The sequence below is a fragment of the Tiliqua scincoides genome, chromosome 5 (genome assembly GCF_035046505.1).
Source record: "Tiliqua scincoides isolate rTilSci1 chromosome 5, rTilSci1.hap2, whole genome shotgun sequence".
In the NCBI taxonomy this organism is placed as follows: domain Eukaryota; kingdom Metazoa; phylum Chordata; class Lepidosauria; order Squamata; family Scincidae; genus Tiliqua; species Tiliqua scincoides.
In genome coordinates, this window is record NC_089825.1 from 120,758,469 (window position 1) to 120,784,870 (window position 26,402).

Consider the following 26,402-nt stretch of genomic DNA (forward strand, 5'->3'; position numbering starts at 1 on the left):
ATAGCTGCTATCTATCTAGATGTAGCTATCTATCTAGAAGATAGATAGATGTAGCTATCTATCTAGAAGCAGCTACCACGTTTTCCAGACTCACAAAGAGAGTCTGGTCCAACAAGAAGCTGACGGAAAATACCAAGATCCAGGTCTACAGAGCTTGCGTCCTGAGTACACTTCTGTACTGCAGCGAGTCATGGACTCTTCGCTCACAACAGGAGAGGAAACTGAGCGCTTTCCACATGCGCTGCCTCCGACGCATCCTCGGCATCACCTGGCAGGACAAAGTTCCAAACAACACAGTCCTGGAACGTGCTGGAATCCCTAGCATGTATTCACTGCTGAAACAGAGACGCCTGCATTGGCTTGGTCATGTCGTGAGAATGGATGATGGCCGGATCCCAAAGGATCTCCTCTATGGAGAACTCGTGCAAGGAAAGCGCCCTACAGGTAGACCACAGCTGCGATACAAGGACATCTGCAAGAGGGATCTGAAGGCCTTTGGGATGGACCTCAACAAGTGGGAAACCCTGGCCTCTGAGCGGCCCGCTTGGAGGCAGGCTGTGCAGCATGGCCTTTCCCAGTTTGAAGAGACACTTTGCCAACAGTCTGAGGCTAAGAGGCAAAGAAGGAAGGCCCATAGCCAGGGAGACAGACCAGGGACAGACTGCACTTGCTCCCGGTGTGGAAGGGATTGTCACTCCCGGATTGGCCTTTTCAGCCACACTAGACGCTGTTCCAGAACCACCTTTCAGAGCGCGATACCATAGTCTTTCGAGACTGAAGGTTGCCAATACAAATCTAGATGTATCTTATTTTATAATAACTACAGATGTGAAACGCCCTGTGTTGGAGGGCTGCATGCTTGTTGTTGCCCCCTTCGGTTTGATACGGGGGGTAGCAGTTCACCAGCCTAAGCCAGCTTGCTTCTGTTTTTTTTTTTTGAGTCTTAGTAGGGACTGACAGGCACCGCACATGAGCAGTGCTACAATAAGAGGGCAGCTCCAGTGGTATCAGTGGTTTGGCACATGGTTAGATGCTTGGGTGGGGTTCAGCTAGTGTGTAAAAGCCAGGGCTGGCACAAGAACTGCAATGAGTGCGCCATTCCCACTACAGCCAAGTGGTGATGTGAACTGAGAGTGCTTTCAGGAACACAGAGTTGGTGGGTTTTTTGAGAGTTCTCATTATTTGCAGGTTGGTTACTTCAGCAAGGTATGTGCTCCCATAAGAGCTGCCCTCGTGATCTTTTGCTGGAGCTGTTCATAAAGTGAAGGATGGTGTGATGGTTGCTTCGTGGCCTTGGTTATGGCCTTGGTTGGTTATGTCCACCAACCCCACTATAATTTTTGTCTGTTCACAGAGTTTTGCAGTGGGTGTTTGACCAGAGCTGACAAGGGGGCAGAATTAATATGGGTTCCCAGCATGGCAAGCCATGCCTCTCCCATACCACCCTCTCTTAAATACTATTGTCTCTGACATTTTGTTCACTTTCTTAAACTGCCCAAGGGCCCTCTCTCGAACCCAGAGCAAGGTTCATTTCAGAAAATTGAGAGAGTGATTATATGTATCCAGAAGCCATACTCTCTGACCTGAAGGTTCCCACACCCCAGAGGTCTTGCCCTCTGAACTTGCCTCCTAATTCCAGAGCGCGCGTGTGTGTCTGTGTGTAGACTGTAAACACTCAAAGGCACTCTCATTTTTGTCCCTCTCCAGCTCTTGTCCCTCCCTAGCCCCAGTGAGCCCCAACTAACATTAAGCCAGGTCTATGGCATGTGAAGGACAATTTAATGTTCCCTATATGCAAGTCACAGGAAGGCCCTTTCTTTTGATGATGCTACACAGGGCTGGGACCCACTCGGTGGGTCATGGCCTGATTTTTTTTGGGTCCTGCAGAGACTTCAGTGAAAACACGGGTGAGGGAGAACAAATTGCTTCAAGCCCCAAGCTATTCAAAAATTAGATAGCTGCTTACAGCGGCAAGAATATTGTTTGTGCAAAAATGGAAATCTATAGATGTGCCAACTAAAGAAGATTTAATAGATAAAATTTATGAAGTAGCAGAAATGGAAGTTTTAACAGAAAGAATGAAAGAGAGAGATTTAGATAGAGTAAGAAAATACTGGAAGTTTTTTTATGATGGGTAGACAAATTTAGTTAGATAAAACTGAGTGTTTCGTAAAAATCAGTTTTTTATATTGATAAATATGCGAACCTTTGTATTGATGATTATTGTGTTTTTTCCGTGTTAACTGAATGATGTATGTTGGAATCTGAGGCCAAACCTTATGTGTAACCTGTGTTGTACCCTACCCAAAGTTAAACCTATTTCCTTTCCTGTATCTGTAATGAATAAATAAAATATATTAAAAAAAAAAAATCAGATAGCTGCTAACTATCCTGCAAAGAGCTCAGCTCCTGCAGTTTGCAGGACAGCTGCTAATTGCTCTGCAAACAGCTGAGCTCCTGTAGTTTGCAAGCATCTTTTTTTCTGGTGTTTTTTTTTTTTTCCCCAAGTCCTTCAATGACAGGTAGTGGGGAACAGATAAAGGCTGGGTCATGTAACTAAGCCCCTCAAGCCTTGAGGCTATTCATTAGGGCTGCCTCATTAAGAGAAATGGATTGAGTTTTTTTGCAAATAAGCAAACAAATAAAATATTGCTTGTAGATAAATAAATATATTATTTCTTTCAAGTTCACCTTTGATCAAGTCTCGTAAAGCTAGGTGGGCCCCATGACAATTTCATTTTGAAAAGTGGATTCTGGTGGTAAAAAGTTTGAGAACCACTATCTAGAGCAGGGGTGCCCAAACCCCGGCCCTGGGGCCACTTGCGGCCCTCGAGGCCTCTCAATGCGGCCCTCAGGGAGCCCCTAGTCTCCAATGAGCCTCTGGCCCTCCAGAGATTTGTTGAAGCCCACACTGGCCCAACGCAACTTCTCTCAGCGTGAGGGTGACTGTTTGACCTCTCGTGTGAGCTGTGGGATGAGGGCTCCCTCCACTGCTTGCTGTTTCGCATCTGTGATGCAGCAGCGGCAGCAAAGGAAAGGCCAGCCTTGCTTTATGCAAGGCCTTTTATAGGCCTTGAGCTATTGCAAGACCTTCATTCATTCATATAAGTTCATCTTTAATATATTCATTTATGTAAACTTATGTAAATTTATTCAAATTTTAAATGTAAATTGATTCTTTTTTTTGCCCCGGCCCCCGACACAGTGTCAGAGAGCTGATGTGGCCCTCCTACCAAAAACTTTGGACACCCCTGATCTAGAGAAACATCCTCTGAGGCTTCTAATTCCCTCATACCTGATCCATTCACGTAAGGAATAGCCTAAGCTTGGGTACCCTTGCTCTGGTTTCTCTTCCATAGTGGAGAAGCCATAATGGCTCCTTCATCACATTCTGACCTTGAAATGAGCGGCTTCTCCACTGCATTAATAACAGATTCAGAGGCAACTTAAAACTTCCAGCAAAACAGGGTTGTGTATTTGCTTTCCACTCCCCTGGATTAATTACAGATTAAAAAGTGGCTTTAAAGTTCAACTCAGGGTTTGTCTACATGGGAAGTGAGCTTAATCTGTATTAACTTGGGTGAGGATTTGCTCTGGGGACTAAACCCCACATAGAAATAGTGAAATTATGTGTACTCCCAAAGACACACGTGCGCAAGGTCCCTGGGATCCAGGAAGCAGCACACTGGCAGTCCTAGCTCTGAAAAGCAGGGACAGATCATGTGCTTAAGAAAAGCAATGGCACTGCCCCCTAGTCAGGGCCAAACTACGCATTGTGTTAACGAAGTTTGGCCTTCATTTTTGTCTAGTTTTGTTTTTGAAACGAGCAATTGTGTGGGGGCTGATCAGGGCTGTGGCATGGGAACTCTCGTTCTCGCTGCCACGCTCTCGCTGCCACTGTTGGCGTGATTCTAGACCATGTGGCGGTGTGGAAGTAACTGCGGTGATGCGATGACGTCACCTCAATTACTTCTGGGTCAGAGGGGTGGCAGATGGGAGGCAGCTCCTGGTGCGAAAAGTGCCAGAACTGCCACTGAAGGCAGGACACATCTAGTGCAATGGTCTTCAACCTTTTTCATTCCGTGGTCCCAATAAATAAATAAATAACTTATGAGACTGGAGACTCACCTTGGGTTCCTCCCCCTCCTAGGACCCTATCTGCTTACCCCCTGCTCTTGTCGCCGCTCATTCCCCACCCCTATTACGCCCTTCCAGCACTGTAGCAGCTGACCTAGCGCTGGGCAAACAGGGCATATGCCCCGGGCGCTGGGTCTAGGATCACACGGGAAGCCTCATTGAGGCTCCCTCCATGGTCAGAAACTGTGCTACTAGTTTTCTGGAAGTACAGTTTAAGACTGTGGGGAAGCCTCAGAAGGCTTTCCCAGTCATTCTCACAATCGCATGAGGCTGCGTCACGCTTAGAAGGTAGGGGGCAGCTTCATGTGCGGGGGAGGTGGAGCAGGGCAGGGTAAGTCCGCAACTGCAGCACTGTTTACTGGAACCAAATATCCTTTAATAAGAGAGAGCAGAAAAAGGTACCACGTAGCCTGGTATTTTAGCACAATTGCTAGGAACCCGAGCAGGACTGGGACACAATCTCCTGGTACCCAAAGGGGCACACCAGATGCCTCCCCCTTTACCCGGTGGTGCTCTAGTCTAGTGGTCTTCCAATTTTTTTTCATTCCTGTAAGTTGCTGCGTCCCACAACTGAGGTTTCACAACCCCACTGCAGTCCTGGCTCCAAGGTTGAAGAACACTGATCTAGTGGATTGGGCCAGAGACGGTTGGGGTGTGTGTGTTTCTATGTTTAATTCAAAGATAACACATTCTCATTTCCAGCACTACATTTCAGTCCTGACAGCAACTGTTACCCTGCACATGCCCAATCTTGTCTGATCTCAGAAGCTAAGCAGGGTCAGGCCTGGTTAGTACTTGGATGGGAGACCACCTGGGAATACCGGGTGCTGTAGGCTTATACCATAGTCTTTCGAGACTGAAGGTTGCCAACCATTTTTTTTTTCAGACCTGTATCCAGGTCTGTTTTGATAAAATGGCTTAAGGGGTGGGACGTAAACAGAGGTGATATATTTAAACTTGTACTTGTAGTGCAAGCCTATGGGTGGTTCCTCTAATGTAAGTTTCATCAATGAATTCAGTGGGGTTCAGGTCACAGGGGGCTATTGGGGGCCTGGTCTCCTTTCTTTCTTGGCAGCTACTGTTGTGAGGAGGCTAAAGGAGAGTCATGATTTCGCTAAAACTGGGGGGAGGGGGAGCTTGTGGAGCCTGTGCTCCATTAATCTTTGCCCAGCCCACAAGTGTACACATTTGGTCCCTGCTGTGTATATATAATGTTGGGCAGAAATGGCTTAAGGACCCCCTTTACTCCCCCGCTCCATTCAAGATTGTGATCTTATTGTATATCCTTTCTCATAAAACAATTGGGTCAAATTTGTCCTGCATGCTTTTCATTGACTCTTGATGAACAAAAAGGCTGTTGGGGACTTTTTCTACTGAAAGCTGAAAACTGAGGGAGGGGGTTTGGAACAGCCTGACGGTGCCAGCCCCCCATGACTACAGCCCTGGACTGGCTGCACCCCTCTCCAAGCCTTCTTGTGCTTAAAACGGTCTCTTTTGCATCCTGTCTGCCATTACTCTCACCGCTTTCCCTACCTTGCCCTGATACCCAGATCCAGCAGGGACCGGAACAGTTTAACTCCGTGTCCTCTGGGCAGCCGATCAAGGGCAGATCGCCTCTGGCACCAGGAGCAAGGTTTTACTCTGGCTTTCCAGTCCTCATAATTAATCAGACCAGGAGCACGGCTTTAGGAGATGGGACGGATAGTCTCATACTCACACCCACCCACCCACCCACAGAGCAGCAGCAGAAGCAACAGGACAGATGCCGTTCAATCTGATTGTATTAGAGCTGAAGAGTTCTGGAATTGTTCCCTTAAAAAATCTCATAGTTTGCGACACATTCCCGGCTCCACATTCCACAACTAGAATCCTTTTATGGCGATCAAACCACTGATGCACTTGCAGAAATGTATGGATAGGTAGGTGTCATGATGTATGGCCACGGTTCTTTATGTAAAGCCTTCACTGTGCTTCACGCTTTACGTAGAGAAGTGGTTCTCAAACATTTGAGCCCTGGGACTCATTTTCTGAAATGACACTCTATTGGGACTCACCTAGCTTTACAAGACTTTTTAAGAAGTGATCTAGAGAGAAATAATATTTTCATTTATTTGTTTTCAGGTATTTCTTTATTTGCAAAAAAACTCAATCCATTTCTCATAATGAGGCGGCTGTAATGAATAGACTTACAGGGCTTGAGGGGTTGGTTCACCTGTCCCCACTACTTATCATTGATGGTCTTGGAACAAAACACACCAGAAAAATGATGCTCCAACCTTTATCTCCCTATATCAGTGATTTTCAACCTTTTTCATCTTGTGGCACACTGGCAAGGCAAGGTCAAGGCACACCATCAGCTTTTTGACAATTGACAAGGCACACTGTGCTGTCAATGGGGGCTCACATCCCCCAATGGTCCTATTGATAAGTGACCGTCTCCCAAATTCCTGCGGCACACCTGGGGACCATTCACGGCACACCAGTGTGCCACAGCACAGTGGCTGAAAAAGGCTGCTCTATATTTACACAAGCTTGCAAACTGCAGCTCAGCTGCTTGCAGGGCAGTTAACAGCTATATTGCAAACTGCAGGAGCTGAGCTATTTACAGGTCAGTTAGCAGCTATCTGATTTTTGAATAGCCTCAGAGCTTGAGGCAATTACCCTCAATCACCTGTATTTTCATTGGAGGCTTTGAGGGACCCACCAGAAATTGGTCCATGACCTACCACCAAGTATGTCCCAACCACAGTTTGAGAAACTCTGACATAAAGTACAAAAGGACAGGTCTCTGCCCTGAGGCACTTGCAATACAGTATAGATATTGACACAAATGAAAGAAGGAAAGAGACTAGAGGCAGGGGAAATGAGAGAATGCATGTGATTGTTTCCATTACATGCATGTAGTTTTGTGACAGTGGAAGGAACACATGGGACAAAGTTTTCACAGAAAAAGTGAATTTTAAGAAGAGGTTTGAAGGAAGTGAGCAAGGAGATCTTCCTGTTCTTGGAGGTGGTGGCTTAGACTTCTTTGACCTTCAAAAATCTCTCTATCATCTCCCCGCAAAGAAGATAAGCTACAACTGAAAAAAACAAGTAACATCTTAAAACTAGGAAGTAAAGGACAAGATCTAACCTATGTAAACCCCACTGATTTCAATCTCTTCCATATAAAACAATAGAGCTTATTTGTGTTTTAATGTTAAGCCCATTTTGGAGACTGTTTGCATTTTTATAGTGTCCTTCCTCCAAGGAGCTCAGAGTAGTATACACAGCTCTTTCCCTCCTTTTGTCCTCACAACAACCCTGTGAGGTAGATGGGGCAGAGAGACATTAACTGGCCCAAGGTCCCCGAGGAAGCTTCATGGCTGAGTGGGGATTTGAACCTGGACCTTCCAGATCTATGTCAAACTCCAGAACCATTACAGCATCTTGGCTCAGACTAGGGCTGCAATCCTATACACCAGCACAGAGGTACCCTAACTGGGCATCACGACATGTGCCCGGGGTGTTGCAGGACTTGTCAAGCTGGCTAGGCCACATCACAGTGTGAGTCTGACATGGTAGAGCATTAAGCAAATGTCTGGAGCAACAGGCTAGGCAGCCTGCAGAGGTGTGGAAGGGCCCATCTGCCCTCCCTGGCCAGTTTTATGCAATTTTTGAGCTGTTTTTCCAGATGCCAATACTTATGACATCAGTGCGTCAATGGCACTTCCAGGTCTGGACTCAATGGGAGGCATCGCCACTGGGTAAGTTTGGGAAGCGCTCAGTCAGTGATTTCCAAACTGTGGGTTGTTGCCCACCAGTGGGTCATGGCCCAATTTTTGGTGAGTCATGAAAAACCCACCAATGATAATATTGACAAGCTGATAGCTGACAAGGAAAATGTATTGAGCCCAATGGAAACCGAAACAGAGCAGCAAATGCAGGTTTATTCATGAGTAGGCGGGCATGCCTCGGCTCTTATCAAAGGCCAGACAAAGGGGAACACAAAGCCACCAGAATGGTCCCAATTCGATGGCCTTGGAGCTCAACACACTCGTTGGCAACCTTCAGTCTCGAAAGACTATGGTACCGCGCTCTGAAAGGTGGTTCTGGAACAGCGTCTAGTGTGGCTGAAAAGGCCAATTCGGGAGTGACAATCCCTTCCACACTGGGAGCAAGTGCAGTCTGTCCCTGGTCTGTCTCCCTGGCTATGGGCCTTCCTTCTTTGCCTCTTTGCCTCAGACTGTTGGCCAAGTGTCTCTTCAAACTGGGAAGGCCATGCTGCACAGCCTGCCTCCAAGCGGGCCACTCAGAGGCCAGGGTTTCCCACCTGTTGAGGTCCACTCCTAAGGCCTTCAGATCCAGATGTCCTTGTATCGCAGCTGTGGTCTACCTGTAGGGCGCTTTCCTTGCACGAGTTCTCCATAGAGGAGATCCTTTGGGATCCGGCCATCATCCATTCTCATGACATGACCGAGCCAACGCAGGCGTCTCTGTTTCAGCAGCCATTGTGTTGTTTGGAGCTCAACAACCATTCCAAAAAGCAGTCCCACCACCAGCACCACCATTATAGAAAGGATAAAAACAGAGGCATGAGTGACCGGTACAGTGAAACTTTTTTTAAAGTCTCATAAAGCTAGGTGAGTCCTGCTACAGTGTCATTTTAAAAAGTGGGTCCCTGTACTAAAATGTTTGGAAACCACTGCTATACAGACTTACCTGGGAATAAGCCCCGCTGCATTCAGTGAAACCTACTTGTTAGGGTGCAAGCCTATTAAGTCTTTCCTAGGAGTAAGTCTCATTGAACTTAATGGGTCTTACTTTTGAGTAAACATGCATAGGCTTGCACTGCAAATCATCGACTTCAGTTTCTCGCACTGGAATCAATGGGATTTCAAAGTGCTTTAAAGCTTGGCTCAGTCTTCTTCACTAAAGTATATACAACTCACACCATAGGAGCTGAACAACAATGGCAGAGAAAATTCAGCAGGCATGTGTATCTCACCTTTCTGCTATACAATACCCAAGGCAGCTAACAGACAATCCTAAACAGTTGGGAAAAAAATCAGTTGAACAATAAATAGCAAAGAAAGCAATTAAATAAACATGTGACCATTTAACAGAGAGAATGGCCAACAAAAGAAAAAAATCAAACAAGACAGAAAATAATCAAATACTTTTATTTTGAAGAGGCCTGTAGCCTGCTAAAGTTTATACTGCAATTAGTTTCTGATGCCTTAATCCTGTTGGAGACTTAGGGCAGCAGATCTCACAATCCACTGCTGTAAGTTCTAGTGCATTGCCACAAAAGGTTTGCCACTGTCCTGTGCTACAAAACTGCCTGCTCAAACAGCTGGGGGCCTGTTGTATACTTGGTCTCACTCCCAGGGTCTCACTCCCAGAGACTCCCAGGGTCTCACTCTAGGGTTGGTTCTGAACCCTAGAGCCCTCAAAGATCCCTGTTCAGTAGTACTGCCACCACAACAGTTAAGAGCCAGTGTCTCAGTCCAGGGAAACTGAGACCCTCTAGGCTTAACTATATCCCTTGTAGGCACTGAGCACTTTCTTTACTTAAAGTCTCAGTCCTCAAGTTACTAGTCCACAATGAGGATTTTTGGTAGCTTGCTGAACGGCTAGGCAGGATTCTGAAACTTTGTCCCCAACAGACAATGTCCCCAACAGACATGGTAAAAGGATTTTTACTTTATTAAATACATAGGGTTACAAAAAGTTACAAAAGGCAGCAAATGCTAGAGGCATAAAAACTTCTAGGAAACATATCAGCATAAAACAACAAAGCTAACTGGCTAACTCTATTATTCTCTGACTCTCACCTGGGTCAGCTTCTTTTGTAGATCCTCAGGTCAGTTACCTATAAGGCCACATGGTCCTGGCGGGGCAGGATGTACACCCACCACCTTTTCCACCAAGAGACAAAGACCAAAAGACCCTGTCCTCTGGAAGTGGGGCTGGAAGCTCGCCCTCTCAGCTCTTCCCTCCCCCCTGGAGATCTACACCTGCATTCCATCCTTGATGGGCGTCTTTCTGGCTGCCTAGGTGCTACATAATCACCTTCCATTGAGTTGTAAATTCTTAGCAGCTAGGACTGCAAGCCACTTCTGTGTTACTGTTTTAGCTTGGTTCAGGCTTTACATGTTACTAGGCCTAAACTGTACATATTCATGACAGGGCCTCACATGCTAGTGACTCACCCAGACTGCACTGGAGCAGGTAAAGTGGCAGTGGGGACAGTTTGTGGGTGGTGATTGGTGTGGGGAGCTGGGCCAGAAGGTGACAGTATGAGGGTGGGAGGAGCTGCATCTCAGCAGCAGTTGTGCACGCCAAGAACCCCTTTACCTGGCTCAATACACTACCTGTCTCTCCTGTATCTCCCGTCATCACTGGTCTAAATAGCAGGAGCAGGTCTAAGTAGTTGGTGTTGGTCTGAGGAGACCCACTACCAGCCAGGTGGCTTATGGGGAGATAAGTAAAAAATATTTTTGCTTGTCTCTCCCATGCTGTCTAGTTGTCCCCCTAGTGATGTAGCTAAGGCCCCTGAGACCATGCCTTGAGAGGGTGTCAAGGAGTGCCTTTCAGAGTCCTGTTGAGGTCTGGGGCTGCCGCGAGCCTCAGAGGACCTCCGGAGGCCTTCTGAGGCCTGGAGGGGTATGGTGGGTGTTAAAATGTATGGGCTTGGGGTGCCACATGCCATAGCTACACCACTGTGCCCTCCCCCCCACCAATCTGTCAGCATCACTGCATGGCATAGACTGGTGGGGGATAAGAAGGGCTGTTAGTTCTTGAAGTGCCACAGGACACTGTTATTGAGAACTCAAGAATCACCCTATTTTCCTTTGTGAAATGTCAGCCGATATGATCTTTTGGGACTGGAAGTCAATCTGAGGGACCCGAAAGGGTATTTTAAACGCAAATATGAACAGATTAGTATGAAAAAAGGGTCTTTACCCAAGAATTCATTAGGGGAATCCTCCTGTAAATGACTAGATGAAAGATGTGTTTTCACTTCTCATCTGAGCAGATATGACTGGTACAAAATTACCTTAAACAGCCTCAAATACCCAGCATATCTGCCGGAGACCTCTTGCCATTTGTAGATGAAAGAGCAGAGATTACAGCCTCTCTTTGTCTTTTTCTCTCACAGTTTTGCACGTAGGCATACCTGGGGCAGAATACTAGTCCACTCTGGGCTCAGCCAAACCTCTGACAGAAATGAATCTGTGTTCCTTATCTCCATCTCCTAACAATGAACGAAATATGCAAAAATGTATGGTGCTCTCTCCTAGAGCACTGAGCATTGGCCAATCTCAGAAGTGGGATACTGGCCTGCTGGTCAGATTTGAGGCAGCAGGAACTGGAACTCCGAGAAAGACCAAAAAAAAAAACCTCACACAAAAAGGGGATGAAATGGAAGATTATTTGATTTCAACCCCTGGGGAAGCCTTTTCCAATGTTGTGAAAAATGGTGGCATAAGCGCCTTCCCCTTGTCTTTCAAAGACACCTCCTTAAAAAGATGCCCCATTCCCACTGGAACATGGGTAAGATGCCCCAAAGAGTCCCAGAGAGCTTGACCATCCCAGACACTTTGCCACCCCCTGCTTACTAGAAACAGAGTCCCTACAGGAGGATGGTCCATCCCAGGAAAAAATTGTCCAATTTCCCAAGTGGGAATTGCCTCTTTCATGGCCCCTCTCTGGCTATGCTACTGGTATATTCTGCTTTTCAGCCAGTGGATGCTTGGGGAAAGGGGGCATTTATCCCCTTCCCCTGGGCAAGGGAGAAGGCCCCACAATGGGGCTACACAAGTTTGTTTAGCCAGTGTAGAGTAAAGCAGCCCTGTGTTGGGCCAGAAGGCCCGATGCAGTGTTCTGGATTGGGTGGAGCAGAGCTCCACCAATCCCGCTCCATTCCCTCCCCTGCCCCAGCACTGGCTCAGCACAATGGGCGCTGAGCTGGCACCAGCGCTGAGCTGGCAGTGAGTGTCACAGGCATGCCCTATGGCATGTTTCTGACACTCAGTGCCAACGGAGGGCTGGCACTGGAGGTATTGGATCAGGCCCTAAAGCTCCCTCTGGAAAAACCGCTTTGTGAACATTTGAAGAAGACTCTCAGTCGTATCAATAAGGCAATGGTGTCACTTACGAGCATGGCAGTTTCAATCTTTTGTACCGAAGATGTCTAAAATGCCCCTCCCCCCAAAGCATTCGTAGCAGTGAATGCTGCACAAACATTTGAAGCAGACCAACATAGATTGGAAGCTTTTGTTAGAAAACTTGCTTTGAGCCGTCACACAGCCAAACGGGTTAGGGTTTCAATGTAAGTTCAGTGCGATGCTTCTATACATCCGACCTCACAATCTGAGTCTAAAAACTCATTTTTGCACTATTCAGACATTCAGCTAGACAAGTATCATGTGACCCTGCCGCCACCCCAGCCAAAGGTATGAAAGAGCTTTTGTGCATATATACTGAATATGCTTAGGCTTTCGCCATGCAGTTGTTGCCCCTGCATGTTCAGGCTGCAAACAAATAGGCTCTTTCAGACCTTTGACCGAACACAAGCGGAGGCTGGGGTGCATCCAACATATGCAAGAAAGCACAATTCTGCACCCTCCTGTATATACTACAGTGTAGCGGGGACATGAGGTGGGTGGAGAGGCAGGTGAGGCAGAGCCTCCCCGCTGGAGTCCTTTGGAAAGCGGCACCACTGTGTGAGGCACTTGGGTTGTGGGTGCTTTGGTTTGCTCACACAACGCTACTTCGCTAACACACACAACGCTACAAGAGCTAACGGTTTCATTTTACAACCTTGGCATTATATGCCACTCTGATTACTGTATTATAGAAAACTGAATATAAATCAGGTAAAATAAATACAAAAAATAAACATAATGAATCTGGGTCTGTGCTATAACAGCACGCCTGTGCCAGTAAAACTAGATTTCTTCAGTTCGTTTGAGGACTTCCAACTCCGGTTCCACCAGCACTTAAAAATAGCCTCTCATTTCAGTGCTGGAATGGGGATACGGGTAGCACCAACTGCGCTAATTGCAACATATTCCAGAGTAAAATGGGTCCTCGGGACGGCTGTGCAATATGACCCTGCGATTTGGCCATATATATCTTTTGGAATCTCCCGCTTGTCCTTCTCAGCTACTATCAGTAACATAACCAGTTATGGTCTCCCATTCCTGCTGGACCTTTTTACTACATCTTGTAACATAGGTCTAGTTTTACATGTCCAAATGAAAAGGCTTGATTTGTTTCCCATTTTCCCATCCTGCAATTCTCTCTCTTTCAGGCCAAAGGGCCATGATGGTCCTTAAGGGCTAGAAACTTGTTTGACTTTTTTGAAGGGGGAAAAAAACACTTGAGATGGAGAGGATGCCAAATCCTGCAAATCTGGTGCTTTTTGGAATGTGCACAAACCATACACAGCTCTGTGCATGTCACCACCTCCTTTAGCAGGAGACTGCTTCCATCCAGATAGCGAATGGTAGAGGGAGGCAGGGGGAGAGCTAGAAGTGTGCGTTTTAGGCCAGAAATCTTGTCAGAGATTAGATAGTGACTTTGTCATGAAATTCCAATTATACAAGCGCTAAGCCCAGCATCTGCTTTATTTGGAAGCATAAGCTTCTCTTGCATGTGTCCCTGCAAGCTGAGAGGGAAGTTCAGGGGCTTGTTGAGCAGAATGACTACAGAGCAGAATTTGGGCATCCTGGTTTCTTTCAAGCTCCGGAATGACCCGTTTCTGGGGCCATTTTTCCATCGCCTTTCTCCCAGTAGCTTATTGGACAGTAGGTTATGGACCTCATATGCTCAAACATAGCAATATGTAAAGATATGCATATACATATGCAGTGCTTTTTTTGTAAGAAAAAAGGTGCAGGAACTCACAACTTGTTGATCATTTATTTATTTATTTATTTATTTATTTATTTATTTATTTATTTTTAAACCATTTTTATTGGAGAAATAAAATATTTTTTATGTGCTTCCCCCCTAAAGATGAATTTACTTCTGAGTAGACATACATAGGATTGGGCTGTCAATCTCCACATGCCCTTCCCCTAGCTACTTTTTATACACATGGGGAAAAATACTGTACAGGTGCACTTGTAGCGTGTAGTATGTAGTGTGGCACTACTTTGAGGAGAGGAAGCAGTGAATGGATTCCAAAAAATGGTTTACATGAGTTCCATGTAGTAAAATTACTCTAAGCAACTGTGGGAGTAAGAACAAAAAAGGAATTCTTACACGAGAGGGGTCCTTAGGTGCACATAGAAACAGCTACATTTGCAAACAAGCCATTAAATATGGTTTAATTCAGGTATCAGAATACTCTGTGTCTTTGGGAAGGCGCTTGACATGCAATTGTATGTTCTCTGCTGCCCTGAGCAGCTGCTGTGCATTGCTGGAGAGGAGCTGCAAATGCTGGCTGGCGGAGGGCATGCTTGTGGGGGAAGGACGAGGAAGATCTCTGGCAAGGCTGGACAGCATGTTGTACATACGTAGAATCCCTTTTCACCTGCCCTTAGCATGTGAAAACGGGTGCAGATATATATCTCTGCCAGGATTAAGAGCCCAATCCTAGGTATGTCTACTCTGAAGTTAGTCTTGTTCTAGTCAATGGAGCTTACTCCCAGGAAAGTGCCTAGGATTGCAGCCTAAGACCCCAATCCTATGCATGTCTACTCAGAAGTCCACTTTAGTGAATGGGGCTTACTGTGCATAGGATGGCAGCCTCAGGGCCCAATCCTGTGCCTGTCTCCTCAGAAGTCAGTCCCATTAGAGTCAATGGGGCTTCCTCCCAGGAAGGTGTGGAGAGGACTGCAGCCTCAGAGCCCTTCTTCTGCCTGTCTACTCAGGTTGCAAGGCTATGACACTTTCCCCGGGAGTAAGCCCCATTGAACACAATGGAACTTACTTCTGAGTAGACATGCATAGGCTTGGGCTCTCAGGCTGCAAGGCTATGCACCCTTTCCCAGGAGCAAGCCCCATTGAGCACAATGAGACTTACTTCTGAGTAGACACGCCTAGGCTCGTGCTGCAGATTGGCACGGGGGCTGCGCCAGCCAGCTTCCTTCTCCTTCTCCTCCACCAAGCCAGTACCTGGGCATTCCGTGGGTGCAGCAGCCCGTCTCCCTGGCTGGCTGGCTGGCTGTCCATCCTCCTCCTCGTCGGCACGTGTCCCCCACGCCCTCCACCGGCTTGGAAGCCGCATGGGGAAGCAGAGCGCGGGGGGAGGGGAGGCAGGCTGGGCTCAGGCGAGAGTTTGGGGATGGGGGCAGGAGGGGGTCGTTGTGCAGTCAGGCAGGGGCCAGGAGCACGCCCACCCTGCACCCCCCAGCACCCACCCAGTGAATGCCTCTGTTTTGCTCCCCCCAATGCCTCCAAAGGGGAGGGGCCCCTGCAAAAAGGTGCCGGAACTCCGTCCCCCCGCGTTCCATTAGAAAAAAAGCCCTGTTCATATGTGCTGAACATGATGCAAACACATGCCCAAAGGAGAAGCATTGTTACTGCTGCTGATCAATAGCCCTGAACAATGGTTCCATCCATGGGAGGCACTGCTTTTCTAGGAGTTGAGAAACACTGTGTTTTTGAATGAGATTCCCACCAGAATCCAAAGAAGATGATGACCCTCAAGCTAAAAGGGGGATTTTTTTAAATTTTATTTATATCTTGCCTTTCTTCAGTCATGAAACTTCAGGCAGGATACAAAGGGGTTTCTGGGAAGTCTCCCATCCAAAGAGTAAATCACACGCTATTTACGCAGCATGTGGTTTCTTTACTCAGCATGTGATTGGTCTGTGGAACTCTTTGCCACAGGATGTGGTGATGGCATCTGGCCTAGATGCCTTTAAAAGTGGATTGGACAAATTTCTGGAGGAAAAATCTATTACAGGTTACAAGCCATGATGTATATGTGCAACCTCCTGATTTTAGAAATGGGCTATGTCAGAATGCCAGATGCAAGGGAGGGCACCAGGATGCAGGTCTCTTGTTGTCTGGTGTGCTCCCTGGGGCATTTGGTGGGCCGCTGTGAGATACAGGAAGCTGGATTAGATGGACCTATGGCCTGATCCAGTGGGGCTGTTCTTATGTTCTTAGTGTTCAGCACCCCATCACTTTAGTTTTAGCCAAGTTCCTGTATTGCAATGGCATAGCTGGCCCCTCTAGCACTGGGGACTGTGACTCATGATGTCACCCCTCTCAAGTGCTGAACCAGAAGTAATTGTGATGATATGATGATGTCACCACCAATTACTTCCAGGTCATAGTAATGCTCTGAGCGGTTGCGAGCCGCTCTGCACAGCCAACCACTTTTTTCACCTTTTTGACAAGCTGAGGAAAAAAGGTGAAAAAGCCATCCACCACTCAGTGTGGCATGCAGCCACTCCAAATGCCCCCAGCTTGATGCCACCTCAGGTGTGTACCCAGGGCCATGTACTGTCCCCGACCCCGCCTTACCTATGCTACTGCTATATCATGTACCACTGCAGCACTGGAGGGAGGGGTTGCTCTCTGGGGAATCTTCTGCCTTGTCTGAGTGCTTCTTTGCTTCCACTTTTTCTCTGCTGGTACATGGCTAAATAAATGAAATATTATAAACCTACAAAGCTGTTTCCATGATACATTGGTGTGCTGTGATGGTCTGCAGGTGTGCCGCAGGAGTTTGGGGGAGGGTCATTTATAAGTAGGGCTATTGGGGTATATGAGCCCCACCAGCAGTGGGGTATGCCTTGTCAATGATTTAATAAAAACTGATTATGCGCCATGACCATTTTAGCACCTTATCAGTGTTGTTGTGAGATGATAAAGGTTGAAAATCGATGATCTACACTGTGACAACTCCTCTCTGTGGTTTCAGATAGAGAGGGTTTTCCCCATGTCTATCTAGAGATGCAGGAGCTCAAACCTCAGACTTTCGGCATGCAAAGCATATGATCTACCACTGACCTGCAGTCCATCCCCAAAGGGCCACTTTAAATCAGAGGCAGGCAGGTAAAGTGGGATCTACTGTGGAGCTCTGGGTGATTTGCCGTAGACTGGCAAGTGCTTCTGATCCCAGTAGTTTAACTAGCTACTAAAATTGCCTTTAGCTAGCCCTGCTGGCTGTTTTTAGAGTTTTGTGTTCAAATCCCTGATCTGCGATATAACTCCTATGTAGATTTGTTCTTGTGTACACAGGTTATCCCAGCTCATGGGTTACAGTAGGTTTTGGACTCAGTTCCGTTAGCTCAGTCCCCTCCTCTATGTGAGAGAGAAGGGGGGAATGCAGGACTGGCCCATCTACAAGATGACTGAGGGGTCACCTCAGCAGACTGGCAGGGTGGCCCACCTCTGTCTGCTCCCTCATCTCCACTTCTTCTCCTTCTCCCACTCTCTGGACTGGAAAAGGAAGAAGGAGTCAAAGGAACACTCGTTAGGGACACTGTAGCCCACCACTCCTCTCCTCCCTATTTCCACCCCATGCTCCTTTTCCTTTACCAATTCAGAGAGTGAGGAAGAAGCAGAGACTGGCATGGGGGAGAAGCAGCATGCCATGCTACCTCAGGTCTTGAACCAGCCCCGGGGGGGGGGGGAATGTCTTCTCCGAGATGATGCTTGCCAGCTTTAGAGGTTGTACGTTCTTGTATTATACATGCCTCTGATAGTTGCCTGATGACTCAGGGGCCTTTTTGAGGTGGTGAAAGGATTTTTAAGCAATTTAACTGACCAATTAATTGATTCAACACGGCAGCCCTGGTAGCAGGAGCTGCGCAGAAGGGGATCGCCCTCCCTCATGCCTCTTCAGGAGAAAGTTTCGACTTCTTCCTCTTTTGGCCGTTCTCCCCTTGAGGTGCTGAAAGTGACGTTGGCTGGCTCCTCTGCCCTGGAGATGTAATTTTGCAAGAAACTTGAGCAGCAGGGCCTTGCTCTTGAGGAATCGGCCACCCTATCATTACAGGTGTCTCTTGCCACACCCTTTGCTTCCAGATAAATTTGCAAAAATGCACTGCTGTTAGGTAGTCCGTGCTTTCTAGACACAGCAAGGAAAAGGCGAACTCAGGAGAATCTTCAGCAGGAGCCAGGTAAAAGCCCATCTGCGGGCCCAAAATCTTTCTGGGCTGCTTCTTCTGGGAGGGGAGCAGCAGCTACTAGGATAGAACTGGGGTCGCCAACTGCAGCAAAAGCTCCTGGAGCCTACCTGCTAAAACAGTGCTTCCCAAACCTTTTAGCACCAGGACGTACCTTTTAAAACAACAATCGATTGCAACCCACCAGACCAGTGGTTCCCAAACTTTTTACCACCAGGACTCATTTTTTTAAAATGATGTTTGGTCGGGACCCACCTAGGTTTACCAGACTTTTAAAAAGGAATATCTAGAAAGGAATAGAGGCACTTTTTCAAGTGGGTGCTCCTCTTTTATTTAGCAGGGGGAGAGTAACTGACCCATCTCACCCCAGCAGTGTCTGTTCTAGTGGCTGTCTGCTGGTGTTCTTTTGGCATCTTTTTAGATTGTGAGCCCTTTTGGGACAGGGAGCCATTTAGTTATTTGATTTTTCTCTGTAAACCGCTTTGTGAACTTTTAGTTGAAAAGCGGTATATAAATATTGTTAATAATAATAATAATAATATTTAATTTAATTTATTTAATTTATTTATCTATAAGTAATAATAACCAGAAAAAAGACCCTTGAACGTTTCTTTCCCCATATTGACACATGCTTGCAAACTTCAGGAGCACAGCTCCTTCTATCTTGCACACTGCAGGAACTGAGCTGTTTGCATGGTAATTAGCAGCTACAGTATCTGATTTTTGAATAGCATCAGTGCTTAAAGCAATTTACTTATCTGATCTTTCCATCACTCTTTGGAGACCCACCAAAAAGACCCACCAGTGGGTCCTGACCCACAGTTTGGGAACCACTACACAAGACCAAAAAAGAGAGAGAGATCTAAATTAAATAAATTCAGAGACCTAAAATAAATTAAATATTTTAATTTATTAATAATAATTAATATATTATTAATCAACAATAATCTGGGTCCTATGCTCCCAAGAAACCTTATATATAGTATGAGTGCGTAGTCATTTGCTAGAGTCTCCCTAGGAATGAAGTTTGAGGACTGTTCTCCAGATCTGTAGTCATTCCAAAGAACCCAGAAGGCTGAACTGGAGAGAAAGATGTGCAGTTAGGGATTTCCAGGCCAGACAAAAAGCTGAAACTGGGTTCACACATGATCCATGGCATGCAAATTACTAAAGAATATCAGAAAATGTGACATTTTAATTTGGGGGATGAAGATGACCTCATACCACCGGCTAGTATTCCAGCTAACAATTTTCTTCTGCAAACTGGGCAAGTGCTTACAAAGTTGTTTTTGTTTTTTTTAATGTTTCAAAAATTGGCTCACAACCAAAAATTGGCTCACAACCCACTAGTGAGTCCCAACCCACAGTTTGGAAAACACTATGCTAAAAAGAACAAAAGCCCCCTTCCCCTTTGGTGTGTAGCTGGGAGTCAAGACAGCTTGGTTCTCAGGGGGAATAGGGAGTCTCGAGCATGGTTGAGGTTGCCAGCTTCTCCCCCTCCTCGATGGGGATCCTGTGCCTCAAAAAAGCTGCACTGGGAGTAGAAATTCACCAGGTTAAGCTTTTTTCAGCATGCATGGATGGTGAGAGTGTCTCTGCTGAAACGCTGCTTGTTTCAACAACTGTTGGAAAGCAGTCCTGGTTATAAACTGCGGGTCGCTCATTGGTCTGTTTCAAAGACAACCCTAGAGTAAGTGCAGTGGTAGTGTCTTTAGAACAACTGGGGAGCAAACCTTTGGAAGCAGGGTGTATGTTTTGCCATTGAGCTATGCCCCCTCCATCAAGTGTAAGTGATGAACTAGGTAAAGCAGCTGCTACCTGGTGGTTGGAAGGCATGTGGTCTCCATCCCCTATTCTTGTCCCTATCCCCCACCTCCTTGCACATAGTTAATGTCCCTAGAAGGAACTTCTTTCTCCAGTTCTAGGATTCCCCCTCCATCACTGAGGCTGCAATCCTATGCCCACTTTCCTGGGAGTAAGTCCTACTGAATTCAATGGGATTTGTTACTGAGTTGACCTGCATGCAGTTGCAGTGCCAGTTTGATATTCTCCATGCTGAGAAAACAGCAGGTAGCTGTGTTGATCTAGCCAAAAATACCAGAAGCACCGTAGCACGATAAAACCAACCTAAATGTCATCAAACAGTGAGCAAGCAGAGCTCTTCATAGAGGTTTCTGGATGAGTTGATTGCCAGTAAAACCATGGCTTTATAAGAGGCGTTCCTGTTAGATCACACTGAACTACAGCAGGGTCTGAGCCTGAGGTCTGGCTTGGGATCTCTTTTCCATAACACAGCAACTCTGGAACATGTGAAAAGTGTATTATCTCAATATTTACTAGCCACATTCTGCCCCTGAGGGTCAAACTTTCAAGATCAGGAATCTGGCACCTGACTGATCAAAGTCACATTGCAAGTGAAAAGAAGTAACCGTAAGTTTGAGGGCTGGCTGAGCCACTCTGCAAAACAATTTTTCAAAACCTGGGGTGCTAGATGGAAATAACACTCCTTGCGAGATTGAAGCTTCTCTATAAAATGAGGAAAAATAAACCTTGGAGCTGCTTATCAGTTATTTGGTTTTGAGTCTCCCAAGACACAGGATGGCAGGTGACCAAGATGTGTGGTCCACACAATTACAAGAGCAGACTCCCATGCAATGAGGTGGCAGCTCCAGAAACCAAATTAAGATGGGATACTGGTCTTCAGATGAATGGACATCAGGAAGGAATTCTTGAAGGTAAGGGTGGTTTGGGAGTGGAACAGATTGCCAGGGGAAGTGGTGGAGTCTCCCTCACTGGAGATCTTCAAGCAGAGTCTTGACAGGTACTTACTGGAGATACTCCAGGAGGATTTCCTGTTACAGACAAGGGGTTGAACTAGATGACCTTCTGGAGGCCTTCCATGATTCCATGGTTGTATGAAACTGAAGGGAGTCAAGAATCCTCACTTTCAGTTCTCTTTGGCTCCTCTTTCCTTTGGCTTCTCAAGCCAAAGCTTGAGATGAGTTAAAAAGTGATGTGGCTTCAGAAATTGCTCATCCACAGAAGCCTTGTAGGTCAGAGGTCTAATTAATTCATCCTTATCAGCCCTCATTTCTTTGTCTTCCTAGGTTGCCCAGAAGCAAGATCTGCCCAGTGTGCCACATCACCACCTGCTAACACTCCCCCTTTCCCAACTTTTCCTGCACAACACACAGGCTGGGCCACCAGTCTCCTAAGCCCGGCCTAGCCTTGGCCGGGACCAAGGCCAATCCCTCAGAGATGGGGGTGGCCAAAGCCATCCGGCGCTTCAGCGGCGGTGGCGGGGTGGGAGAGCTGCGAGAAGAGGAGTCGGTGGAATCCCCCACCAGCTGCCACAATGGCGGGCGCGTTCCCGTCCGGCAGCGTAGCCGCTTCGTGAAGAAGGATGGCCACTGCAACGTGCAGTTTGTCAACATGAGCGAGAAGAGCCAGCGCTACCTCACCGACCTCTTCACCACTTGCGTGGACATCCGCTGGCGCTGGATGTTCGTCATCTTCTGTCTTTCTTTTGTGCTCTCCTGGCTTCTGTTTGGCTTCACCTTCTGGCTGATTGCTGCGCTCCACGGGGACCTCGCACCTGAGCACCCTCTCATAAACAAGCCCTGCTTCTCTGAGGTCACCAGCTTCATGGCCGCCTTCCTCTTCTCCCTGGAGACCCAGACTTCCATTGGGTATGGCTTCCGCAGCGTGACCGAGGAGTGCCCCTCTGCGGTGCTGGCTGTGGTTTTGCAATGCATTCTGGGATGCATCATTGATGCCTTCATCATCGGTGCAATAATGGCCAAGATCGCCAAGCCCAAGAAGCGCAATGAGACCCTAGTCTTTAGTGAGACCGCCGTGGTGGCCATGAGGGATGGGAAGCTATGCCTCATGTGGCGTGTGGCCAATTTGCGTAAGAGCCACCTGGTGGAGGCCCATGTTCGGGCACAACTGCTGCAGGTAAGGATGGTGTTAAGGAAAAGCACATGGACGAGGTGAGAGAGGAGGGAGTGGCATGGCTGTAAGGAGAATCTGCCGCAGAAGGAATATTGGAAATCCATTAAACTTACATATTGACTCTGAATAAGCAGGTACAAAGAAATGGGCCAGCGAACAAATGGATAAATCGATGAGACTGTACCTGCTGATTTAGAGTTCCAGAGCTGGCAGCCATTTTGATAACTACGATGGTGATTTTTCCAAATATGGTTGTCAAAATGGCCATCGGCCACTGTGGCCCATATATAGCCTGTATCCACTAAATAGATGCAGTTCAATGCATGAACCATTACTTCCTTTGTTTTGTCTTCCACAGCCTCGTGTCACACCTGAAGGCGAGTACATCCCCCTGGACCACAACGATGTCAATGTGGGTTTTGACAGTGGCACCGATCGCATCTTCCTGGTGTCTCCGGTGACAATTGTGCACGAGATTGATGCTGACAGTCCCCTGTACGAGTATGGTCCTACAGAGCTGGCTGAGGCTGACTTTGAACTGGTGGTCATCCTAGAGGGCATGGTGGAAGCCACAGCAATGACTACACAATGCCGCAGCTCCTACCTGCCTAGCGAGCTGCGCTGGGGGCACCGCTTTGAACCTGTACTCTTCGAACGACGCGGTCACTATGAGGTTGACTACCAGCACTTCCATCGTACATATGAGGTGCCGGGAACCCCAGCATGCAGCGCCAAGGAGCTGAGCCAACGCAAATACAGAGCTCCCTCAGCAGGGGCCACTGCGGCTCGCGCCTCCTTCTGCTATGAGAATGAGGTGGCCCTCAGCTGCTGCCAAGAGGAAGAGGAGGAGGAAGAGAGGCAAGGGAGCCGGCGGGTGAGCCTGGAGAACGAAATGGCTACCCCCACGTGACACCGCCAATGTCCTTGGACTGAGGAGGGCCGGGGGAGGTGGGAAATGCAGTGTTGTTAGCACCACTGCCACCACACTTTGCATAGTCGGGCAGCTGAGGTAACTGGTTGTCAGAGGATAGAACACTTTAACACTTCACCCACCCTTTGTTATCCCCCGCAAAACACAACCGCAAGTTCTTGGCTTTCTGGAATGAGCTTTAGTGTTTGTGTCCCTAACTGCTGGGGAAAAAAGAGATGCCATTTTCTGACACATTGGCCAAAATGGCCACCCTCATATGAAAGGAGGGATTTCTCCATGAACATTCAAGATACAGAAGGGATCACAGATGGGTGGCCCTCACCAACATTTTAAAATAATAGGGTAGCCTGGGCAGGGACAGAATACCCATTCCATGGGTTTCTGGGTTTTCTAAAGGGCATTGCCTGATGTTTATGGAAGTCTGAGCTATGGTTGTGGTCGTTCAGGCGTGGGCTTAAATGAACTCCAAATGTTTTATCGTTTGCAGCTCCAAAGATTTTGGAGGGCTGCGTTCTTGATGGCATTCTACAGAGAATGTTCATGCTCTGTGGGTAGAGCTAGACTGTGGATATCTAACTCTATGGGGGAGATGGGGTTCTGTAAACTCTGAGGAGATTTCAGTGGGATTTCATGGAACTGAACGGTGTTGAGTCTACTGTTCTGTGGAAATGCAGGAGGGGAGCTTGTCCTGTCACGTTTAGGGAGCGTGTCTTTATTTTCAACCACAAGGGCTAGAAATTATAAGCCTATGGGCAAGAAACCATGAATGATCTTAACACCCTTGAAACTTGTTTGTCAAGCCCAGAGGAGGATGTTCTGTCTTAAACTCCAGCAGAACTAACTGGAAGTTTAGAAAAGGAAAGATAACTGGCAGGTTCACCAGGGGCCTGATGGACACCATTTGAAACGAGTCGCTAATTTTTTTTTATTTTAAAAAAGGGTGAATAAGTCATAAAATGTAATCAGCCACAAAAACAAGTGTTCTCATTAAAAAATAATGGCGATGATGAAACCCATGTGTCTTGCCCCATGTGTTGCAAGACCTCAAACCGGAAAAAGGGAAATCGGCATGGACACATGAAGGAAGAGATCTCTGTGAGAAAAGGGTTTGGGGGAGGACCAAAACATGGGTGTGAAACTACCTTTCTGCACACACGCACTTCCAGGTCAAATACATATGAATTTGGGTTTGCTCAAAAACTATAAAAAACGGGGAGGGGGGAGGAAAAGTGCAGCCAAAGTATCTCACCCTTCGTTCAATGGGCTCAAGACAGCAAATATGTCCCCCCCCCAACCTTCTCTTCACAACCAGCTTGTGAGGTAAATTGGACCGAGACACTGACTGGCCCCAGGTCTCTGGCCTGTTTCAGGGCCGAGTGGGGATTTGAACCCAAATGTCTCGGGTTGACCACACTGGCCCTCTCCTGCCTTACTCATGCCGCCAACATCCCAAAAACCTCCCAGAGCAGAAAGCAAGCAGGCCTTGTCTCAGCACCAGACAGCCTAAACATCTGCTGCCAGCCCAGAGCGGGTGGCATCTCAGAGCAGCACAAAGGATCCTGCTCTAAACAGCTGCTGCCCAAGCTGGTCTGGTGACAGCGGCGGAGGCTGAAGGTCAGAGCGGTGAGAGCTCAGATTGGATTCGCAGCTGGGAGCTCAGATTAATACGACACAGTGCCATCGCTAATCCTGACTGCTTTGCGCCGGCGATGCTGGAGGAGGTCCAGTGGGGGCTGCTCCCGCCACACACCTTTCCTCTTGGTTTCTTTCCCCGCACCCCATCACCTCATGCCTTGAACTGTTGGCACCCGCTCTTTACCCTGGCACTGCTGAGGTGGTGGGTGTCAGGAACGTCTCTACAGTCACCTCTGAGCAGGTGACAAGATCAAGTGGAGAGGCATTCTCCTTTAGCCTGAAATAGCCTCTCACGCGTCCCTAATCTCCAACCATGGGGCAGTTCTCAGACTGTGAAGGCCACCAGGGTCTGGGACAGACAGAGGTCAAATGCTCACCCTATTGCAGCCGGTGGGGGGATGTCAACATTTCCTAGTGGCTGTCCCCGCATTGCTGAAGATGTCCTCCACTTTTAAGCTAGCCCACTTTGGGCTATGATCTTGCTCCCTCCCATTCACTTCTGGTTTTTCTCAAACTAGCCGATATTAATTTCATGTTTCCTTCCATCCTACCATTATTATTGGTTACATTGCGATCCCATTCTTCCTCACCACCTGACACCCTGACTTCAGCCGTAATCTTACAAAGGCAACCAGAACAGATATGAACTAACAACGATCAGCAGAAGAATTTGGGATTCAGATCCAAGTCCTCTTGACCTGGCTCATGTGCCTTTAATAGCTACATGAAAACATGCAACCAATGAAGCATTTTTCAGTAGGGCAATGCATGGAAAACTTTGCCAAGTGAAGTGCTGCCCTAGTCCCTTGCTGGTGAAGGATGCTGCCTGATGACTCTCTGGCTCAGAAGACCCTCCCTCCCTGGGCCAAAACCATAGCCTATGCATGTTTTACAGCTGCATTAAAGAGCAATGTAAAGAACAGCCCACTGAAACCTTATGATCACAAACACGGATGTGGGACCAGTTCAACTATTAAATGGATGGGACATTCATGCTGGGCAAAGGGTCCCCCTCCAGGTAAGGCTGCCAGATCTTCTGAGGTTCATGCTCTAAGACTCAGAGGGTGGGATCTGGAAGTGGTGCCTGGCAAAGCAAGGGGTGGAGCCTGTTGGGACAGGGCGTGGCCTGGGGGGCAGAGGATGGCACCTGGCCAGTCAAGACTGAATGGCAAAACCTCTTCAGCCCAGCAGGAAATAAGTCTGTCCATTGCATGTGATCTGCCAACCCTTAGGTTGTACTCCTTCACCTGAGATGTTAAAACCTTGAGGCCCAGTCACCATTAGCTTCCATGGGGAGACTGACAAGGATAAGGACCACAGATCAGAACTCCTATTCCAAATGTTGAAAATGTTCAGTTCTGTTGAGGGGGGGAGACTTTCTCCATCCTGTCCTCCTTTAATTCTCCACTGTTGCTCAAGCTGAAGGTTATTCCTGAAAAAGGACTGGGCAGGAGGAACAGAGACACTCAAGAAAAAGTATATAGCCAGCCTTACTCCCCACCCAGAGGGAATGATTTTAGACGTGTTTGGGACAGGGAAGAAAATTAAAGTCTGGGAGAAAGGGTGTGAGTGTGGATTTGCTTCATCTCCTCCCTAGGTTAGCAGCACTAAATCCATCGCACATAAACTTGCTTGGCTCCCCTCCAACTAATCAGCATCCCTGG

General features: G+C 47.4%; 2 protein-coding genes across 2 annotated transcripts in view; one reads left to right on the forward strand and one right to left on the reverse strand.

The window, feature by feature from the left end:
* KCNJ14 (potassium inwardly rectifying channel subfamily J member 14) overlaps nt 1-24,115 on the forward strand; it is a 28,932-nt gene extending 4,817 nt beyond the window's left edge. Inside the window, exons 2-3 of the mRNA XM_066627992.1 lie at nt 21,326-22,175; nt 22,531-24,115. Of these exons, the coding sequence (XP_066484089.1) occupies nt 21,477-22,175; nt 22,531-23,082 (1,251 nt within the window). The 5' untranslated portion in view covers nt 21,326-21,476 and the 3' untranslated portion in view covers nt 23,083-24,115. The remainder of the gene's footprint in view (nt 1-21,325; nt 22,176-22,530) is intronic.
* TNNT1 (troponin T1, slow skeletal type) overlaps nt 1-26,402 on the reverse strand; it is a 504,690-nt gene that overhangs the window by 179,104 nt on the left and 299,184 nt on the right. The gene's annotated exons all lie outside the window — the stretch shown is intronic.